We start from the raw sequence: 22143 nt of genomic DNA on the forward strand, positions 1-22143 counted from the left end.
TCCTTGTCAGTTTACCCGCTGCTCGAACAGATAGCGCTCTGGGGTTTTTTAGTGTGAGTCGCTCTCTGCGATGTCACTGTTTCAACCCAGCAGTGTCCTGTTTCTATCTCGCTACCCACCGCTCCCGCTTTCCCTGCCAAGTTGGATCTCTGCAGCAGATATCGTTCTGCTTTCAATTCCGCTGTTCGTAAATTCCGCCCCTCTCCCTCTACATTCAGTAACATTTCCCTTGGACATACCAAGGCCAATAATCTTTAAGCAATCAGCGCCCAGTCCCAGTTTCCGAGATCTCCGCTTCGAAGCATTCTCCTCCGGCTTCAATCTAAACAAGCAAACTTGTGTTCGTCCCAGTGGACTGCTCGAACCTCCTCGCTCGTTATTGGGGTCTCTTTAAATTGCGATACATTGCACGTGAGCCGATCTTTATGATTACAACAGCAATGAGGACTACCCTCGCTAGTCATTCTCACCTTGTGCCGAGTTGTGTGTGTATATCATAAGAATTAAAACAGCAAAGTTGCAGGTGTGGAGTGTCACCGGCCGTCACACGCAGGACAGCGTACATCAGCGTGTGACAGGGCTCACAACATGAAAAGACACCCAGATGTCGCCTGAAGATTTTGAACATTCCAAAATCCAGGGGCGACAGGGAGACACCACGCGTCACCGTGCGTCACTACATGTGTCACCCCGCGTCATGTCCCGACCACGCCGCGACAACCTCATTTCAGGCTGTGGCCGAAAATGTCGCCCAAGTGGGGCAGGCCCTTAAACTTGTCAAACCTGTCAGTGTGGAGTAAAGTTTGCCACACAGCATTTTCCAGGAACCAAGCCAACCTAAAACCTCCCAGAGGAACTATAATCATGCTAACAATGCACTAGCATCAACCAGAAAAAGGAGATCACTGTTCATCCTCTCCAACTCGTGTGTTGTCCAAATTCAAACTAAGACAAATCCAGACAATTTCTTTGTTTCATTTGTTGTAATGGATGTTTTTGTCCTTAAGTTAATAAAAAAATTGACATGTTTTTGTATTGCACTAATTACAGCCTCAAAATACTTCAAAATGCTTCAAAACCAATGATTTGCGACATGAACAATACTACAGTGTGCACAAACATGACAACTAATGTGCACGCAGTGAAATGCAGAAAAAAGCAGAGATAAATGGATTGTGTTGGTTGAGAAATAAATGTCTGGCTTGTGTGTGCTTTCTTGCTCCTCCTCAAATGTTGAACTGGAAATCTCATATATTTATTATATCTGGGGAGGTTAGGCCTGGGTTCAGAGATTTACCATCTTTGATGCACAGCATATCCTCTCTGCTGCACAGTGTAGGCATTTTGACCTTTGGAGGGTACATGTACACAGTCATGCTCCCTGACATTGAAGATCTGAGCTAAACTGACAACCCACTTTACTCATTCGAGCATTTATAGTGAAGCATTCAAACAAATCTGTTGATGGGATTGGCTATTTGTGGTAGGATTCATGTTTAGACTACATAAAATTGGATGGTGGATTTCCTTCAGGAAATTCTTTCAGGACTATTATGAAAAAAGCATGGTCTTTACCGATAGCAGATTGTTAAAAATGAATTCAAAATTTGAGGTTGCCATAGTGGGATTTTGAACTAAAATCTCTGGATTTACTCGAAGTTAAAATAGTTTGATTCTATTAACAGAATTTGAACTTAAGAGTATCCTAATTTAAGTAGAGCACATTACAATTAACAATGTTCCAGGATTGTTGTTACAATAAAATAATAATAATAAATAATAATAATACTTTATTAATTCCCTTTTCAGGGGAAATTCAAATGTCCTTGCAGCACACTAATACTAATAAAAATACAACATAACATTAAGAAAGAAATTTAACATTAAAACATAAAAACATTCCCCCACAGTGGGAACCCACCTCCCCCACCCCCCCATTGTGGGGGAAGGCACAAAGTCCAGTCCCCATCCCCTTGTACACCCATAGTCGGGTCTATTGAGGGCTCCACAGTCACCGCTACGGTGGCCCGATATTTCAGGCCCTTTCGCGGGAGAACCCTCTCAGCGGCTTGGGATGCCTGGAACGGCAGCTTCCTTACCGGAGACCGCGGCTTCCAAGCTAACAGGCCGCGCTGGACGGAGCTCCACCTCTGGCGATCTCGGCGAGAGATCCCAGGCTCCCGATGTTAAAGTTCAGCGCCGCTGCTCGCGGCTGGCCGCTCCACAGACCTGCAGCTCCGAGATGTTCCAATCGGCAGATCCCAGCATACCGGAGTTCCAGCGCGGCGACCCAGGCAAGGCATTGCCCGCTCCGCGATAGCGCTCCAGCATTGTGCCGCCGCCGAAGCCGAGGTTCTGGCCAGGTCCCCTCAGGAAACACCGCTCCAGGCCCCGCAGGTAGGCCGCGAGGACGGGTCGAAGGTGCTGTCCGGAGGAAAGCAGCCTCTCCGACCAGGTAGGGACTTGAAAAGCAGTTTCCCCCCCACCTCCCCCACCCCCCCACACGTAAAAAGATTAGACCCCCAACTAACACACTTTAACGTACTAAAAATAAAAAAAGAAGTGAAAAAAAATGAAAAAAGTTACGTGGGTAAATACAGCAGTGATTATATAATGCAACTTCCCAAAAAAATGCAAATAAACTGAATGCTCAATTAACCATATTTCAGTTATGATTGGTTAAAGTTGTAATATTTACAACTAATCTTCTTGTAATGGGTGTTTGATTTCTATCTAAGAAGTAGACGTGTAGGAAAGAACTGCAGATGCTGGTTTAAATCGAAGGTAGACACAAAATGCTGGAGAAACTCAGTGGGACAGGCAGCATCTCTGGAGAGTAGGAATGGGTGATGTTTAGGGTCGAGACCCTTCTTCAGACTGGTGCTTCAGAGAGTAATAGAGGTAAAAGCCTCATCTGAAGGAAAGCATCTCTGGCAATTCACAAAGAAGCACTGATTTAATTACACTGGGTTCAAGGTATGAACCCACTGTGTTCCAACGTGGAATATGCATTGACTGAACCAAATGATGCAAAGATCATTGATGTTATTTGGGGTGGCAATGTGATTCAGCTAGTAGAGCTAGTATCTCACAGCATCAATAACTTGGACTCAATATGAACTTATCCAGCTGTCTGTGAGGAGTTTGCACATTCCCTCGGTGACCACATGGGGTTCCTCTGGGTGCTTCATTATACTCGCATAACCCAGTAATGACGGTCAGTAGGTTAATTTGCCATGGTAAATTGCACCTTGTGCGTAGGTGAGAGTAAAGGTCCTGTCCCACCAGCATGCGTCTAGCGTGACCAAACGTGGTCGCTTGAGGCGTACGGCCTCGCGGGGCCGGTCCCAACTCGAACCGCGGAGGCGTATTGAGTTGTGCGGGGCTGGTCCCGACATCATACTCACCAATCAGCTGGGCAGGAGGCGGGCCGACTGAATTTGGACGTCGCACGGCGTCGGGCGGTGACGTCATCACACAACGGCACGCCGGGCGGCGTCAAGACGCTGCATATGCCCATCGAGGCGCTGCGTACGGCCTCAATGCGGCTGCAGGCCGACAGGCTGTTGTCGCGCGGGATTTTTGGACAGTGCAAGATTTTTGGAGCCCCGCACGATGTCGGGACCAACCCCGCACAACTCCGTACGCCTCCATCGATCGAAGTGGGACCGGCCCCGCGAGGCCATACGCCTCAAGCAACCACGTTTGGTCGCGCTAGACGCATGCTGGTGGGACAGGTCCTTTAGTATTTGGGGTGACTTGATGGAAAGGTGGGATGCATAATAATGTGATGAGTTTATCTGGTAGCTTGATGGTCAGCAAGAACATAAAGACCCAAAGGGTCTGTGCTGAATTAGAATCCATATGACACATGTGAAAAACTATCTCCTGCGCAAACATGAAGTATTCTTGAATCTTGGTTGAATGATAACTATTTGAAACGATTTTCAAAATATATTCATTGGTGCAGATTTTCCTCAATTTGTTTTACCCACATTTAGGAGAATATGAGACAGGTTGGAATATTATAACAGAAAGCCAGACCTTCATCATATTACAGTGTTACCAGATACAATTTAGGATGCCATTTTAGGAGTGATAGTCACCCAAAATGTTTTACCAAATATGGATGGTTTAAGGATAAGATCCAAAGCATAGGGTAGACAAGACTTCTTCTTAACACAGTTTCAACAAACATTCCATTATCCCAGGAAAATAATCTGTGATTGCCCCAATTCTCAGAAACCTCTTGAATAATGTAGGCAATAAGCATGCAAAAAAAAGTATGGACTACATACTAATCAATATGACTTAACATAGAAACATAGTCTAAGTCTGATTCTTACTTGTTTTTGTTCTTCACCTAAACCATCCCACATTGAGGCAACAATCTTTGAAACTTCACCAAAAGTGGCGTTTGGATTTTGACCTTTGATGGCTGCTTGAGTATCTCGAAAAAATAGAGCATAAGCCGACACAGGTTTTTGGGGTTCATTTGGATCCTTCTTTTTCTTCTTTTTTGGAGTTTTCGGTTTCTTTCCCACATCGACGGCTGCCCGCTTTTCACCACCATTCATCTATGAAAGAATCAGAGGCTTCAATTAATCAATAAAACCATTTGCGTTTAAATAGATACAATCTTTTTTTTAAATACAGTGAGAAGTACTTCACCCATTATTGAAATACCCAGTGACTTAATGACTTTACAGTATTTCTTGGTGGTTTTACTATATATTTTCTCTTTTACTTAAAGCTGTTTATGATCTTCTGTTGTCACTGTTAAATGATGTGTTAATTTTAATAGATAAATCAAGTTGGAGACCGTTAATAGAAAGCATTCTAAATCCAAGACTACAATTCAAATATTTTTAAGCTATTAATGTGTTAATCTATTAATTTTTTACATAGAGATATTGCTTTTAGATTTTTTTCAGTCACATGCCAATCACTCAAGGAAAATGTAAAATTAAATGAAAGATAATAAAATGTCATTAATGTGGTAATTTTATCATACACTTGATAAATTTCATTCCAATGGTTGTAAACAGGTTAACATGTCCATTATAATAACAGGTAAGAAGAGGGCATAGTAAGCATTCATTGATAAGTTTGATAATTGTAGTTTCTAGATATGTCAGATTTGAGGTGATGTTTTTCATCTTGACTGAACACACATAAAACCAGAATAAATCTAATTTGACCTACCTAAGTGTTTTCAGTTCAAAAGACTATCACACTGGCCAATTATATTGCAATAACATTGGGTTATAATTTCCTTCATTGCAAGGTGCTAAATTTTGGTCTACAGTTGAGTTATTGTTCCTTGAGAAAACATGACGTTTAATTGTATTGTGTACAGTATTTCAATTCCCTACATAATGAAACAACTGAGTTATGATGTGAACCCTTTGCAACATCTATATTTATACAATGTAAACAATCGGATAAATTTAAAACAATTTGATACTGGCAAAACTTTAATAGTGTTTGCTGCTACAGAGGTGCTTTGCCTTTTCATACAAACTAAACTGTATTCTCAAAGCAATCGGTACGATCAGTTCCAAATATTGTTATGTTATTTCAATTTGGGATCGTGGACCATAACTCAGTAAAGTTAGAATATTTGGTAACCATAGGAAACATAACCACATGTTTTTTGTTCTTTAGTCCCGATTTTCCATTATAACATTTAATTGAGTTAAAAGAGTGTGCTGTGGTCATGTAAGTATACTAATGCACATGTTGCACCTGCACAATTCTAAACACATCTTATCAGTGAAATTCTCTTTGTCCTATCTATTCCTTCCCCACTCTTTCTGTGGCTTAAAACTAACTTGATTTTCCCAGTTCTCTTTCTCAGTACTGATGATATTGGAAATGATCAAACTCACACATAGTGATTAGAATCCATAGTCTTTTATCAGCAACTCTGCAGAAGAAACACAAGGTGCTTTCTTCTCTACATCTCCGGAAGTGGCGGCGCTGCCCTGGCAGCAGCGGCTCGCCTACAGTCCGTCTGTTTTTACTTTTTTGTGTTGTTTTTTTCGTTTTGTCTAGTTAAGTTTTTGGTTTTTAGGTTGTGTTTATGTGGTGGGGGGGGGGGGGGAGGGTTGAAACAGGGCTTGCTGTCTCTCCCTTCGGGGGAATGCGACTTTTTTGTCGTATCCCCCTTCTCTGCCTCCGTCTGCGCTGAGGCCTAATGGCGGAGCTGGCGACCTCGAGACTCCGGAGGCAGAGCCAGTCAGGACTTGCCCTGGGCTCGCTCCCGTGAGGGCGGTCCGGCTCGGGGCTGGAACGGCGCTCCCATGAGGGGCTGTGACGCTCCCGTGAGGAAGGCCTGGCGCGGGGCTGAGACTCTCCCATGAGGGGCTGTGGCGCTCCCGTCGGGGCGGCCCAGCTCGAGGGTGGAATGGCGCTCCCGTCGGGGCGGCCCAGCTCGAGGGAGGAACGGCACTCACGTCGGGGCGGCCCAGCTCGAGGGAGGTACGGCGCTCCCGTCAGGACGGCCCAGCTCGAGGGAGGTACGGCGCTCCCGTCGGGGCGGCCCGGCTCGAGGGAGGAACGGCACTCACGTGAGGGCGGCCCAGCTCGAGGGAGGTACGGCGCTCCCGTCAGGGCGGCCCAGCTCGAGGGTGGGATGGCGCTCCCGTCGGGGCGGCCCAGCTCGAGAGAGGAACGGCACTCACGTCGGGGCGGCCCAGCTCGAGGGAGGTACGGTGCTCCCGTCGGGGCGGCCCAGCTCGAGGGAGAAACGGCACTCACGTGAGGGCGATCCGGCTCGGGGCTGGAACGGTGCTCCGGTGGCTGGGATGGCGTTCTGGCGGCGGTGACCTGAGTCCGGGGTTCAGCCGCGGGCTAGCGGCTGCGTCCGCTGGACTGGAGGGCGGCAGCTTTGACCACCCCGGGCCGTGGTGTTTGAGCCGGCCCGTTTGCGGGCTTCGGTGAGCCGCGGGGCTGTTTGTACCATCGCCCGGTGGGGTATCGCCTCAGCGCAGAGGGAGAAGAGGAGGGAAGAGACTGCAGCCCTAAGATTTTTGCCTCCACCACAGTGAGGAGGTGCTTGGAGGACTCACTGTGGTGGATGTTAATTTGTGTTTATTGTTGTTTATTATTGTATTATTGTATGTATGACTGCAGGCACGAAATTTCGTTCAGACCGTAAGGTCTGAATGACAATAAAGGAAATTCTAATTCTAATTCTAATTCTACATGCATACTACTAGTCTGCAAGAGAGGGAGAACTCTCTAATAAGCCTGTGGGCAGAGCCACGGTATGAGTGACACTAATCTACAGATGGTGAGTATTTGACTGAACTATCAACTGTTTTTCTTTATCCACACATACTGCCAAATCTGCTGCCTGGTGCCAGTATTTTCTGTTTTAGTGTGAAATCCACACAGTTGTATCACATAAACACAGTAGCGTTCTTCATGGACATATATCAGCTACTAAAAACAAAAATAATGTAAGGAAGTAAGATGTCTCTCCTGTTTCAGAATATTCATATCATGTGATAGGAGTAAAATTAGGCCATATGGCCCATCGTCTACTCTGCCATTTAATGATGGCTGATCTATCTCCCCCTCCTAACTCCATTCTCCTGCCTTCTCCCAATAACCTTTGGCACCTGTACTACTCTAGAATCTATCTACCTCTGCCTTAAATATATCCACTGACGACCTCCACTGACGGCTTCCATGGCCTCCTGTGGAAAATAATTCCACGGATTCACTACCCTCTGACTAAAGAACATCCTTTAATTCTGAGGCTATGACCTCTGGTCCTCGACTCTCCCACTTGTGGAAACATCCTCTCCACATCCACTCTATCCAAGCCTTACATTATTCTATACGTTTCAATGAGGTCCGTCCTCATTCTTCTAAACTATTGGAAAATCTGTACATAACTCTAATCTTTTCTTCCGGTTTGGCGGTCTTTCTATTTGCGCAAATATGGTCTTTCTTTTTGCGCAAAAACACTACCCCTCTGGTCCCCCTCCCCTCTCCCCATGATGCTCCCTCTACCCCATGGCTCTTCCCTCGTCTTTTCTCTGGGCACACTCCCACCTCCCCCCGCCCCCCGCCCGGCCACACATCCCCCGCCCACACAGACACACACCTCCCCCGCCCACATGCCCCCACAACTGCCCCCACCCCACAACCCCTGCTCCCCCACAACCCGCCCCCCTCCTCCACAACCCTCCCCCCACCCCCCCACCCACGCAACCCCCCACAACTTCCCCGCCCACACAATCCCTCCCGCCCACACAACCCGCCCCCTGCCCCCAACAACTCCCCAGGCTCCCACAACCCCCCCCCCTGCCCCCACACACCTCTCTTCCTGCCCACAGACCCCTGCCCCCCCGACAACCCCCCGCCCACACACACACCACTCCCACACCCCCCCGTCCACCCTCCAACAACCCTCCTCCCCCTCACGCCCACATACCTACCTCCCCCACCACACACATCCCTCCCCCCACACCACCCTCCCCTCCCCCCTATACCTCCCCATCCACACACACCCCTCCAACCCCACAACCCCCCCCGTCACTCACCCCACTTCCCTCCCCCTCCCCCCTCCTACCCTCCCACACATGAAGAGGAGGGGGAGGGAGTGCTTGGGGATGAGGGGAAATGAGCCACACCTGCACAGTTAGGGGCTATGGGTGAGTGGTGGAATATTGCATTGGGGTAATGGGTTGCGTTGGGGAACAGGTGAGTGGTGGAATATTACGTTGTGGAATGGATTGCGTTGGGGGACCAGGCCTCCCATGTGACTGGGACCCAATGTTAACCAAACATGTATTGAAGGATTTCTTTAGATTTTGCAGGATTGTCAAAACATTTTTGAAAAGATTTGGTAAACACATATCTCTATAATTATAAAACTCTGATCTTGGATGTGTGTGGACGTGTGTGTGTGTCTGTGTGTGTGTATAATCACATCTACTCGAAAAAACGACGCTAACGGTAAAATGTGTACATATTCCTGTAGAGTTTTATCCCGTGGATTCCAGCATTGTCTTAGCTGAAAAATTCATGCTTTATTTCTCGAGTTATTTATGAAAATGTTCACAAATTTGAAAGAACTCTGAAAGTAAACAAGCTGATGATGTCACAATAGGTCTGCTCCGAGCGGCCTGCTGCACACTGTATTCCATGTGCTGCGAGTTACTTCAACCCCCACCCCCCCCCCGATTCACAGTCCTTTGGTTGCCGCCCGCTCGCCGTTGCCCCGCCCTCTCGCAGTCGGCACCACTTGGCCAGCCGTCCGTCCGCCCGCCCGCAGCCCAGCCAGGGCCGCCCGCAGCCCAGCCCCCTACCACTCCCTCCTCCCCCCATTATTCAAAAGAGACGCACAAAGTACGAGAAAGTCGGGCTGTGGACTGAAGACCAAAGATCATAGCTGAAGACTCTCTCCCCCCGGCCTTGCTCTGGCACCTGGTGCCTGCAGCTGTAGCCCGGAGCTGGAGATGGATCTGGTGCCCGGAGCTGGTGCTGGAGCCCGGAGCTGGAGCCCGGAGCCCGGAGTCCGGAGCCCGGAGTCCAGAGCTGGAGCTGGAGCTGGAGTGAGAGAATATTGTGTTCGGGAACCAGCCCTCCCCTGTGACGCCGCGCCCGCCCCTCCCCTCAAACTCTATCCCCTTCCCTCTCCTCCCCCTCCCTCCCCTCCCCCCTCCCTCCCGCTCCCTCTCTGCCCCCCTCCCGCTCCCTCTCTGCCCCCCGCTCCCTCTCCCTCTGGCCTTGCCCTCCCTCTGCCCCTGCCCTCCCTTTGCCCTGCCCCAACCCTCTCTCTGCCCCTGCCCTCTCTCTGCCCCTGCCACTCTTTGACTCTGCCCCTGCCCTCCCTCTGCCTCTGCCCCTGCCCTCTCGCTGCCCCTGCCCTCTCTCTCTCTCTAGCCACGCCTGCGAGTTGGGAGCTATGCGTGAGTGGATAGGGCGGGGATGGGGTAAAAGGAGCGAATGAATAATATTAATATAATATCAAGAGGGGTGGTTAGTGTGTGTGTGATGCCAAAGGCTCCCCCCCCCCCCCCCCCGAACCGCGCGTTGAGGGGATGGGACCCAACGGGTCCCCCTTGGTCTAGTTAAATATAAAATCCACCAATTTTAAGAGCCACCCCATTGTACAGGCAGTAAGAATACATTTCAGTCTGGGAAACTATGCAAGGAGGTACAAAATATATTGCTTCATTGCATTGTTATACTACTCCTGTCCCTGAGTCAACACTGGGAATGAAAATCTTCACGTATTTTCTGGTTCTGTTGCAATAAAATTGTGTGATGTTCTGCAGAAAACCTGTCTAAGCATGTAACAGTGAAGTTGCAGATGGAGAGAAACTATTAAAAAAATCACTCACTTTGAATCTGAGTTGAATATTGTATAACTTTGGTACACTGACCAGGGCCAGAACACAAGTAATGTTATTCCATGAGGAATTTCACAAATTACATAGTCTTTACCAGATGTTGACATACATGCCACTTACTCAGTTGTTGGAATTAGAAATCTCAGCTATTTTTTGATATCTCGCCAATTTAGTAATATCTGTGTTGCACTGTAGTAATTTAATTAATTGAGCAAATCTGCCATCCCACTGTTGACATAGTCAATGTATGAACATGTTATGCTAAACTTGAGTTATAAGCAGAGACTGGATAGGCCTTGATTGTATTCCCTAGAGTGAAGGAGGGCGAAGGGTATAAAATCATGAGGAGCATGGATAAGATAGATATTCACCATTTCTCCACAGAGTAGGAGAGTCTAAAATTAGGAAGCATAGTTTTATGGTGGGAGGGGAAAGATTCAAAGGGGACCTGAGAGCACCTTTTCCACGCATGTTGGTAAGTATATGGATCGAGCTGCCAGTGCAAGTGGTAGAGATGGGTACAATTACAATGTGTAAAAGGCATTTGAACAGGTACATGTATAGGGAATGTATTTAAAGCAGCATGATGTGGAACTGGGTTGAAATACATGTAGGTTAGTTGTGGAAAACAAAAGGATGAATGGATTTCGATGAGAACATAAAACAGACATTTTTTTTATTTTCTGGGTGTTGTGTCCCAATTTTATTTCTGTCCCAATATTGGTTAATTTGATTTTGCAAATTTCACGCCCCAGTTAAAATGAAAATTTGAAATGGACGTTCAAAACGAGAAATATTCAATTTCCAAAACCAGTACCTTGACTATTGCAACTGTTAAGAGCAAGTGTTTTTCCTGACCCTGAAATTCTGGAGGGATTCTGCCAATCCTCCACGAATGTTAAAGAAGAGAACCAACAAAAGTTCAATGAAAGAGTGGCACCTTTCAGCTGTTCAGATCATTTCTCTATAAATTTCTCATCAGAGTTAAAGTGGGAAACTGGAAAATAAATCCTCAACAATTCTCTTTCCATCATCAGAATGAATCACTGAGCCGTCCAAACAGTCGTCAAAAATAAGTAACTTGTATAAGGAATGATGAACAGGCACTATATAGGATTTCTTGGTCTTTAGAGAGTTTCTGCCTGTTGTTAAGTCCATGAATGCCTTGTTTTTTTCACACAGATGGAGAATTTCCTTAAATTTGAGTGGATTGGTTTGACTCGGTCATTGCTTAGCATAATTACATTGGTTTTCTCATTTGATGGCAGTAAAAATGGCCTATTTTATCTTGCATGTTAATTTTATGACTGCCAGATGGATGGTAAATCTTAACATCAAATCCAGGATTCCCCAGACTATTTTATTAAATATAAACTTAATGTCATCAAGGTTTAACTTTGAAATAGCTTTCAGGAAATATTTTCACTGATTATTTCATTGGACGATGGTCCATTTTTGGACATTAATGCTTTTTTCCATGTCACTCACTTCTGTGGTTTTCAATTTCCCATACGACTTTAGTGTGCAGGAAATTAAATGTGTTACATGAATCTATAAAACAATAGTTCTCTTCTTCACATTTCACTGATTTAACAAAAGGCATATTTCTTTCATGAAAGCCTACTAATGTTGAAAAAATGTAAAAAAATAATTAAAGATAATTCAACATCAGTGTTATCATTACCACAAGCATGTGATTACAAAGTATGGGAATACATTTTATTTTATATTAGTTTTATGAACTAAAAATCACATTTTTATTTTGCATTCTGTGGTCATATGTTTTCTTAAAGGTATTTTACTTCCAGCAGTTCTTCATAATTTAATTGTTTACAAAAATATATATTAATCTGGGGAGAAGGGATTGTCCATGTTTTCTGATTTTAGAGGGTTATGTTTAAACAGTGAATGGCAATGGCATAATTTAACTGGATTGGAATGAAACTTGAGAGAGCTTAATTAGGTGTAGATGGTTTTACAAATTACGGAAGGATTTTGGGCTAATGGCAGTTCTCATCAGATGGCAGTTCAGTTTCCAAATACAGTCTAGCTCAGTAACTCCTCCAACTCAGTGTTTTGGAAGCTTTACATAACAGAGCTTTACACACCTTGGATGTTTCATCGGTTTCATCTTCATGAACTGAGCTGGATGGTGATGGAGTAGCGGACTTGCTTCCTGGTGGGGATGGTGAGCTGTGTTGGATAGCATTTCCTCCCATATTAAGACCAAGTTGGGCACTGAGTTGTGACTGGTTTATAGTGGTCAGCTGACCACGATGCAATATTCCTGGGTGCCTGATGTCTGCAGATCGGATAGCAGATCTCATAATTGACATCTGTGGGTGAGCACTGTAATGAGTAGTTTCTGTGTTTCCCAGATCATGCATCTGGAAAAGAAAATGACGATGGTGGGGAAATAATAAATAAATGGCACTGAAGAAAAAACACACATTTTGAATACTGAGATGGATGGCTTTGGTTACAATTAAATCAATGTTGCATGTTTTACTGCCATGTATCCCACATATATTACTAGAATGTAGTTTATTAAAAATTAATATAAAATCATACATTGAAAATAAACCAGCACAGCAACTGTTTGCTATCAAAGGAAGTATTAGTGGTTTACTTTGGGGAATTGCATTTTAATTCTAAATGATATACAACTTTTCTGCAAATTGTACAATACTTTAAACAAAGAGCCATTTCACATACAATCTTAAAACGCTACAGCTTATTGCCTGAGGTGATATTTTCCAGTACATATATTTAAAATGCCAGCGCTTATAATAGAAAAACTGAGACTTTTTGTGTTGTCTTTTGTTTGCTAGATCCAGTGAGATAACCATCGTAAATTTTGTTCATGTATTTTAAAAATGTTTTTGTGAAACACTGTTTATGTTCATTTCACACGTATAAACATTTCAGAAACCAAGGTGTCTAAGTGGGTCATATGTATGAAGTAGAATATTCTCATATTTATTGTGACAAACTTAATGTATTGTTAAAATCTAACTGCACATACTGTAGCTCTATTACAATTCCAGTCATCCAAATTGAATCAGGTAAAATAACTTAGAGGTCATATGAAAGCTATTTCAGCAATTATCTTATCATTGATACATACTAATGCTGTTGGGCTTAATAATGACTACAAGCCAACACTATGTGTGACCATGATAGTTAATCCACATCTCTTGTGTCCTCAAGCCTAAATCTCAGTCTCATATCATAAAATTATTTATTGCTGTGTAAAAGGGTGGTTGTCTTCAATTGGTACTGGTCCACAAACCTATGGCTCAAATAACAAATGGATACGATGCAGTGCTGAAGTTAGACACAAAATGCTGGAGTAACTCAGTGGGACAGGCAACATCACTGGATAGAAGGAATGGGTGACATTTCGGGTCAAGACCCTTCTTTTTGAACAAGCTGCAACTGACCTTGATAAATACATTTCAGGAGGGGAGGGGGAGAGAGGTGGAGGGAGCTATCTAGTGATCATGCTGATACTTGCTAACATGTGCTAGTGAGACCATTCAATATGGATACCAAAGTAGATTGCTATGGAGCAATAATGGTTAAACTTTTTTGAATGGTCAGTATTCTTCTCTTAAAATGAAAAATATGGTCATTGATCTTGTAGATATCTGTTGTAAATCAAACTATAGATACCTTCTCCCACCGAGTGGCTAATAAATGGCACAACTATTTTACTTTTATGAGACATACCCTTAGTAACATAATCATGCTGTTGGGCTTTGGAACTTGAGCTGATTATCAGAGGCCTAGAAATAACCTCACAATGTATTTATATGTTATGTAAATAATGTAAAGAAAACTGATAGAGAAGAATTTCTAGTTCACAACTGCAGTTCTTTAATGTCTCCACTGACAAGGTGAGGCTTGATATTATACAGTTGGACTATGACTAGGCCAATTGCAATGACAAATTAAGGAACTTTTATGCAACTTCTGCCTCAAGGCAAATTTCAAATTAAGATAGGTGCTTCCAAAATGGATACCAAGATAAAAGAAAGGCATTAAACAAGTACAGATATATACTTCCATGTGAGAAGTTAATTAAGATGCTGGTATCAACCTTCTTCAATCCTCACTACATCGACAGGCATCTACTAAACAAATGTAAATCTCAAGTGTTTCACTGAGGTTCAATGTTGCCATAAAGTAGTAATTAGGAGGGATTGTTTAATTTCACTTTTTGGACCTTTTTAGGGGAGATGGAAATGTAGGATTGCTGGGCTTTAGGGTAATCCCTCTCACACATTGATATAAATTAGATCAGTAGACCCTGAGCATAAACACAAAATTCTGCACTAAGAAAAATAAATAACATTATTTTGGGAAATCACTGGTAAAATCATCAACCGAAAACAAGCTTCTAAAGTCAAGCTGTTCCAGTACATCAATTCACAGACATTTACTCCAAAATGTGAAAAAATGCGTACATGTTGTGTACAAAACTGGCAAAAATGGATGAACAGTCTATAGGAATTGATCAAACTAAGGCTTTTTGTGGGATGGCAACTTGAACAAGGCAGCTTTGATGTATTTCTATTAAGCCACAAAGAAGTGGTGCACACCTCCTCATTCTAATAAAATTTTTAAAAAAAATCTTCAGTAGGCAATCCCTAATGGTGGCTTTAAGAAGCAACGGTTAAGCAGTTGTGTACCCAACAAAGTTGAATAGAGCAGGAGTGGCTTATGTTTCATCAGCCTTAAGTTTAGTTTGGTAGTGGGGATCTGAAATAGCATTAGGATCAAGGTTAGAATGGTCAATGTGAATAATACTGGTTTCAGACTTGGAGACTTGCAAGTTACCATTAAAAAAAATCAAAAGTGATTTCATCCCCAATAATTCTCACAAAATACCATCCCTATTTAAAACTCTCAGTTGTATGATTGGACTCGATAGAGCAAACTCACATACATTGTCACTTTTTATTGAACTTAAGCAGCAAAGGATGAATGATCTACAACTTATCAGTCGGGCTAGAATGAATTTGTTCTATATGCTGTAGTTGAAATAACTTGTATGCTGGCATGGACGTTCATTGCCTGAGGAGTGCTGAGTGGAATAAAACAGTTTGCATTCATCATCTAACATCCTTATTTCTGACCTTATGTTGGAGGAAAGGTCAGCTGAAAAAGATGGTGGGCTGAGGTCACTGCTCTGAGGAACTTCAGTAAGGTTTTCTGGGGCTGAGGCTGCTGGTCTCCAATCAGCACAATCACCTTCTTTAGTTCTGAACCAATGGCAACAGTGTCGATTTTTTCTTCAGTTTTAGTAACATAGAAATATAGAAATTAGGTGCAGGAGTAGGCCATTCGGCCCTTCGAGCCTGCACCGCCATTCAATATGATCATGGCTGATCATCCAACTCAGTATCCCGTACCTGCCTTCTCTCCATACCCTCTGATCCCCTTAGCCACAAGGGCCACATCTAACTCCCTCTTAAATATAGCCAATGAACTGGCCTCGACTACCCTCTGTGGCAGAGAGTTCCAGAGATTCACCACTCTCTGTGTGAAAAAAGTTCTTCTCATCTCGGTTTTAAAGGATTTCCCCCTTATCCTTAAGCTGTGACCCCTTGTCCTGGACTTCCCCAACATCGGGAGCAATCTTCCTGCATCTAGCCTGTCCAACCCCTTAAGAATTTTATAAGTTTCTATAAGATCCCCTCTCAATCTCCTAAATTCTAGAGAGTATAAACCAAGTCTATCCAGTCTTTCTTCATAAGACAGCCCTGACATCCCAGGAATCAGTCTGGTGAACCTTCTCTGCACTCCCTCTATGGCAATAATGTCCTTCCTCAGATTTGGAGACCAAAACTGTACGCAATACTCCAGGTGTGGTCTCACCAAGACCCTGTACAACTGCAGTAGAACCTCCTTGCTCCTATACTCAAATCCTTTTGCTATGAAAGCTAACATACCATTCGCTTTCTTCACTGCCTGCTGCACCTGCATGCCTACTTTCAATGACTAGTGTACCTTGACACCAAGGTCTCGCTGCATCTCCCCTTTTCCTAGTCGGCCACCATTTAGATAATAGTCTGCTTTCCTGTTTTTGCCACCAAAATGGATAACCTCACATTTATCCACATTATACTGCATCTGCCAAACATTTGCCCACTCACCCAGCCTATCCAAGTCACCTTGCAGTCTCCTAGCATCCTCCTCACAGCTAACACTGCCCCCAGCTTAGTGTCATCCGCAAACTTCGAGATATTGCCTTCAATTCCCTCATCCAGATCATTAATATATATTGTAAATAGCTGGGGTCCCAGCACTGAGCCTTGCGGTACCCCACTAGTCACTGCCTGCCATTGTGAAAAGGACCCGTTTACTCCTACTCTTTGCTTCCTGTTTGCCAGCCAGTTCTCTATCCACATCAATACTGAACCCCCAATGCCGTGTGCTTTAAGTTTGTATACTAATCTCTTATGTGGGACCTTGTCGAAAGCCTTCTGGAAGTCCAGATACACCACATCCACTGGTTCTCCCCTATCCACGCTACTAGTTACATCCTCGAAAAATTCTATAAGATTCTTTTAGAAGGATTTCTCGGTGTCTCATTTAATCAAACATTTGATGTCAGGGAAAGACAATGTCTAGTCACCTGTGGAACTCAGTTTCTTTATTAAAGCTTTAAGCAAGACTTTAATGCGGTCTGGAGCCAGGTGTTTCTCACAAAGCACAAACTGACCAGTATAGTATTTTCCCACTTGTTTAGTTGACAACTTAAGAGTAAGTGATTTACTTTACTTTACTTTAGAGATACAGCCCTTTGGCTGACCAGCGATCATAGAAACATAGAAAATAGGTGCAGGAGTAGGCCATTCGGCCCTTCGAGCCTGCACCCCATACACTAACACAATCCTACACACGAGGGACAATTTTACTATTTACCAAAGCCAATTAACCTACAAACCTCTACGTCTTTGGAGTGTGGGAGTAAACTGGAGCACCCGGAGAAACCGTGGTCACAGGGAGAACATACAAATTCTGTACTGATAGCACCCGTAGTCAGTATCGAACCTGAGTCTCTGGCACTGTAAGACAGCAACTCTACCTCTGTGCCACTATGTCGCCCTAAATAAAAGTTAAGTTGGAGCATTGGATTGGATCTATCCTAGTTTTTTGGGCAGTATGTGGACATGTTGGATAAATGGTAGTGTAACAGTGTACCAAAACAGAATAACTTCAAGCACAGTTAATTTCAGAGATCAATCCTTCAGCGCCACAGCTGGGAAGCTGTTGCTGCCAAGAGTCTAAGCTGTACATGACGTTTTCAGATGATTGAGTTAATTAATGAAGACTGGCTTCCCTGATGATACACTATAATTCATGACAAGATGAAGCTGAAGTGCAGAGCTCTGATCTAATCTATTGGCTATGGATTGTTTCACACTCTCGATGGCAGAGTGCCTTCAGTGTTTAGCAAGCACGTAGTCCAGAGCTGAGCATCATAAAGTTGCCACCTCATCTTTTGCTGTTCATGGCATATCCCTTTGAATTAAGGCAAATCATGCTTTTTGATAAACATTCTATTTTGTGGTGAAATGCATTTCTGCTGCTGCTGCTGCTGGTAGCCCCCCAGTCACTCTTGGATGTCCAGTTTTGAATTGCTTCAACTATTCTGAATGTATCCTATTTATCATGGTGGTTGGTCACATAATATGACATCCCACAACCTTGTACAAACCTGGCACATTTTCCCTGGGTAAATACCTAGAAGCATCTCTAACCCCTGTCCATAGAGTGTCTGGCTTGGTGTACTTGTATCCAAGTTTAGACAGGTATGTGGCTATATTTTAATCATCACTACCTTGTAAAAGAATCCAAATTGGATTTATGTTCCAATTTATTAATTGAGTAAAAAACACCAATAAAAATACTAGTTAATGATTATCCACTGCTTATTCAAGGTCATAATAGCATGTATATCATTTAAGTTTAAAAGCCTTCATCAAGTAGATAGTTTCAAGGTACTGTTCAACTTTTTATAAACATTGCCATTTTATTATTAACATAGAAGCTTCATCTATAAAGTAGATATAAAAGATCTTGACTAAAGTTAATAATAGACTTAAAGTTAATAACAATGCTAAAGTTTTGTTCTGTGTAAAGTGGTTTATTTATACACTTCTGCCATTTAACCTTAATGTCACCACAATAGTGGATCAGTGAAAAGTGAGACTTTATTCATACTTAATCATTGTCATAGAAATGGCATCCTAAACTTAAATTGTTTCAAACAGTGCTTTAAGATTTCCATTAATTTAAAACCTTATTAGATAATAACCTTTACAGAGAGATGTACAATATTGATGTTTTATGTGAAGCCACTGAATTTTAAGTATAGTTTCAAATGTGATTGCACTAGATGATAAGACCAATGTTATTCATGTACTGACCTTGACACAGACTCTACAACAAAAAGACAAAGTCTATTTTGAGGATTAATTGTATCCGGTTGTAGCTTTTTGTTTGAGGTTTAGTTATAAAACAGCGAAGAGCTATATTTAAAACATCCCTTTGAGAATAAGTGTATTTGCTAGTGGATATAGCTGCCTTCAATATATCACATTATTTTTGTTTTAAAAATCTAATTTTCTTCATTCTCACTGTCCATGTTCACTGTCAGTGTTGATTGCAGGGAAAAGGAGCAGGGTGATTCACTGATATAAAATTACTACATTTAGAAGGGTACATAAACTAATTAATTCAAAAACAATTAACAGACACCCGCAGAACATTTCTTAAAAGCTCAGCAGATCTTTTCAAGATACGTCTACTGTGGCATTCAAAAACATTCAACACACATTTGGATGTCACTCACTTAAATAAAATGTTAATGCATGCATAAAAATGGCAAAGACCCTTCGTGTAAATATTGACAAGTATGTGTGAGGCCTGATCTAGATTTTATTAAATAGAGCCTAGTTTACCTCATAGAGTTTGAAGCCTAAAACTGAAAGGAATACAGGGAGAGGAGGGGATAGGGAGAGGGGGGAAAGTCGAGGAGGAGGGGGAATAGAGGGAGAGGAGTGAGGGAGGTAGGGAGTGGGTAATAGAGGGAGAAGAGGACAGTGGGGGAGGCGAGGAGGGATAATGGGGGGAATAGGGGTGAGGAGTGGGGGATAAAGGGATAGGATGGGGGTAGGGAGGGGAGATGATTTATGGAGGGAGGGAGGTAGTGACTGAGGGTAGGAGAAAGGAGAGGGAGAGAGAGGTGAGGGTGGGATTGGGGAGGAGAGGAGGAAAGGGGAAAGAAGAGGGAGGGTGAAGTGGGGGGAGAGAGTGCTAGGGATGAGGGGAAATGAGCTGCGCCTGTGCAGTTGGGGGCTATGGGTGAGTGGTGGAATATTGCGTTGGGGCACCAAGCCTCCTGTGTGACAGGGACCCAATGGGTCCCACTTAGTCTTGTAGTCCACCATAAATTGTCTTTTGTGTGTAGGTGACTGGTATAATCTTTGAGAGTTTATAGGAGTGTTGGATGAATAATCTGGTATCATAGGATTAACATAAATGGGTGCTTAATGATTGATGTGATTTAGTTGGCTGAAGATCTGTCTCTTCGCTGTATAATCTATGACTAAGTCCAATGCTATTTCTCATGATACGATGGACATCATATACAAAGGAATACAGAGGTTGTAATCTGTTGAGCAGTTTTGCTTTTATTCTATTTCAGATTTCCACGATATGCAGTTTTGTTTGTTTCTTTCATGTGTGTGTCAAAAGTAGCTCCTCAAGGCATGCAGCATGTTGCTTGAAAGATTTTGTTCTAATAGTATTTCACTAAATTAATGCCTATATTCAAATCTTCAAATTGCTCTAATTAATACTGTTCCTATAATATTGTGCAACAAGATGATAAAGCCAATTCTCTTCTAAGATTGTTTTGCAAATGTTTGTTTTAAATGCATATACAGACAGAAACAAAGTCCAAAAAATGCAAATCAATTAAAAAAAACCCCAATAATGTACTGTGTATATTGAATCAAGTTCATTTTCCAGTTAATTTGTTAATATATCAGTTTTATTTAATTTACCTTGAATTGCTGTATGATTGACAAAGATCTGGGATAGATGGATTTCACAGCAATCACTAAAAAAAATCATGTACTATTTTAATCATCACAGCAGCTGGTGAAATTTATGTAAATTAGTCTTCCAAAGTTTGTTGGCAAAATTTTAAGTAGAGTGACATAAATTATTGTTTAATATCACATCACGCAGCTGATGTTTCACTAACTCTTCATGCCTGTGGCAACATTTTGCAAATGCCAAAACAATTTAAAGTTACAAATTTCACTTAATTGTGTGTAATTAGCGAATGCATGCTTCAAATGTTCTCAATATGGTCTTGTACTGAGTCTGCAGCATTCTTTTCCAAAATATTATTTTAGAAACTAGGCTGTAATGGAAAGCATATTTAAATATGACAAAAATGGGGGTGGGGAGGGGGGTGGGGTGGGGTGTGTGGGGGGTGTGTTATTTAAATATGACAACAATGTAATGTCTTTATAGTAGATATTGATACACTAGACCATTGTTTCCCAGTCACATGGAAGGCTTGGTCCCCCACACCACGCAACCCTTTCCCCAATGCAATATTCCACCACTCACCTGTTCCTCCAACGCAACCCGTTCCCCCAAAGCAATGTTCCACCACTCTGGGGAGGGTGTGTGGGGGAGGGGGCTGTTGTGGGGGGGGGGGGAGGGGGATGTGTGGGGGGGTGGGGTGTGGAGTTGGGGGAGGGGGGATTGTGAGGGAGGGGAGTGGGGTTGGGTGTGTTTGGGAGGGGGGGGGGGGGGAGGGGGGGAACCTTCATAATTTTTGTACTATTTCACCGATCGGAACAAAACTTATTTGACGCAGCAGAGAATGGTAAGGTGGCGAAAAATCGTAGCGCAATGGGGGATTGTTTTTGCGCACATTTAATTACAACGCAGACAGGAAGTGGTCATGATGAGCTTTTTAGAGATAGATAGATAGATAGATAGATAGATAGATAGATAGATAGATAGATAGATAGATAGATAGATAGATAGATAGATAGATAGATAAAAAATTGAAAACATAAAACATTTGTCAGTTCTTGAGCTGTAAAGTTAGGAGCTATCCAATGATTACAGGAAATGGTAACTAACTGGCAAGATTTTGTGTTCTAACTGGCTAGATTTTGTAAAGCATTTCTTTGATCACAGATCTAATTCCTGCCAATAGCTACTTTCAATTCAAAAGGTTTCACTATTTGAAAGACCCATTTTTATTGCTGTTATTCCAACATAATCTATATCAAAACATTTGCAAGGCGGCTTTAAGTAATAACAACTATTTTTTGGTATCTGTTCTGGCCAGCTGTTCCTTACCACTGAACATTGTACGGCAGTTGGTGGATAGGGAAACCAATGTATATGGGTAGCCCTGAGGCTCTGTTTGTTAGTGTTACTTACCAGCTGCTGCCTATGTGGGGTTAGCGAGTAGATCTGGAAATATGCCAGCTTTCTGCTACAGAAGTGAGATGTCCTTGTGATCTTCCCATTTACCCCTAGCTGTTACCATCTGACACAGCAGTGGCGAATGTAATCCCCAGAGCTGCTGACAGATAGATACTGCTGGAGTTTAATATAACTATTGACTACAGCTGTATTTACATGCTGAAAATCATGCAGTGACCAAAGCAAAAACCTGCAAATACCTTCACTGAATATGTACTGACATGTGTAATTGTCT

General features: G+C 43.0%; 1 protein-coding gene across 4 annotated transcripts in view; it reads right to left on the bottom strand.

Moving 5' to 3' along the window:
• Window positions 1-22143, bottom strand: part of tox (thymocyte selection associated high mobility group box) — a 229064-nt gene that overhangs the window by 35603 nt on the left and 171318 nt on the right. For all 4 annotated transcript variants that reach the window (XM_033019775.1, XM_033019774.1, XM_033019773.1 and 1 more), the window contains 2 exons: window positions 12482-12760; window positions 4347-4577 (listed from right to left, as the gene is read on the bottom strand). In XM_033019775.1, coding sequence (XP_032875666.1) covers window positions 4347-4577; window positions 12482-12760 — 510 coding nt within the window. The remainder of the gene's footprint in view (window positions 1-4346; window positions 4578-12481; window positions 12761-22143) is intronic.

The sequence above is a fragment of the Amblyraja radiata genome, chromosome 4 (genome assembly GCF_010909765.2).
Source record: "Amblyraja radiata isolate CabotCenter1 chromosome 4, sAmbRad1.1.pri, whole genome shotgun sequence".
NCBI lineage: Eukaryota > Metazoa > Chordata > Chondrichthyes > Rajiformes > Rajidae > Amblyraja > Amblyraja radiata.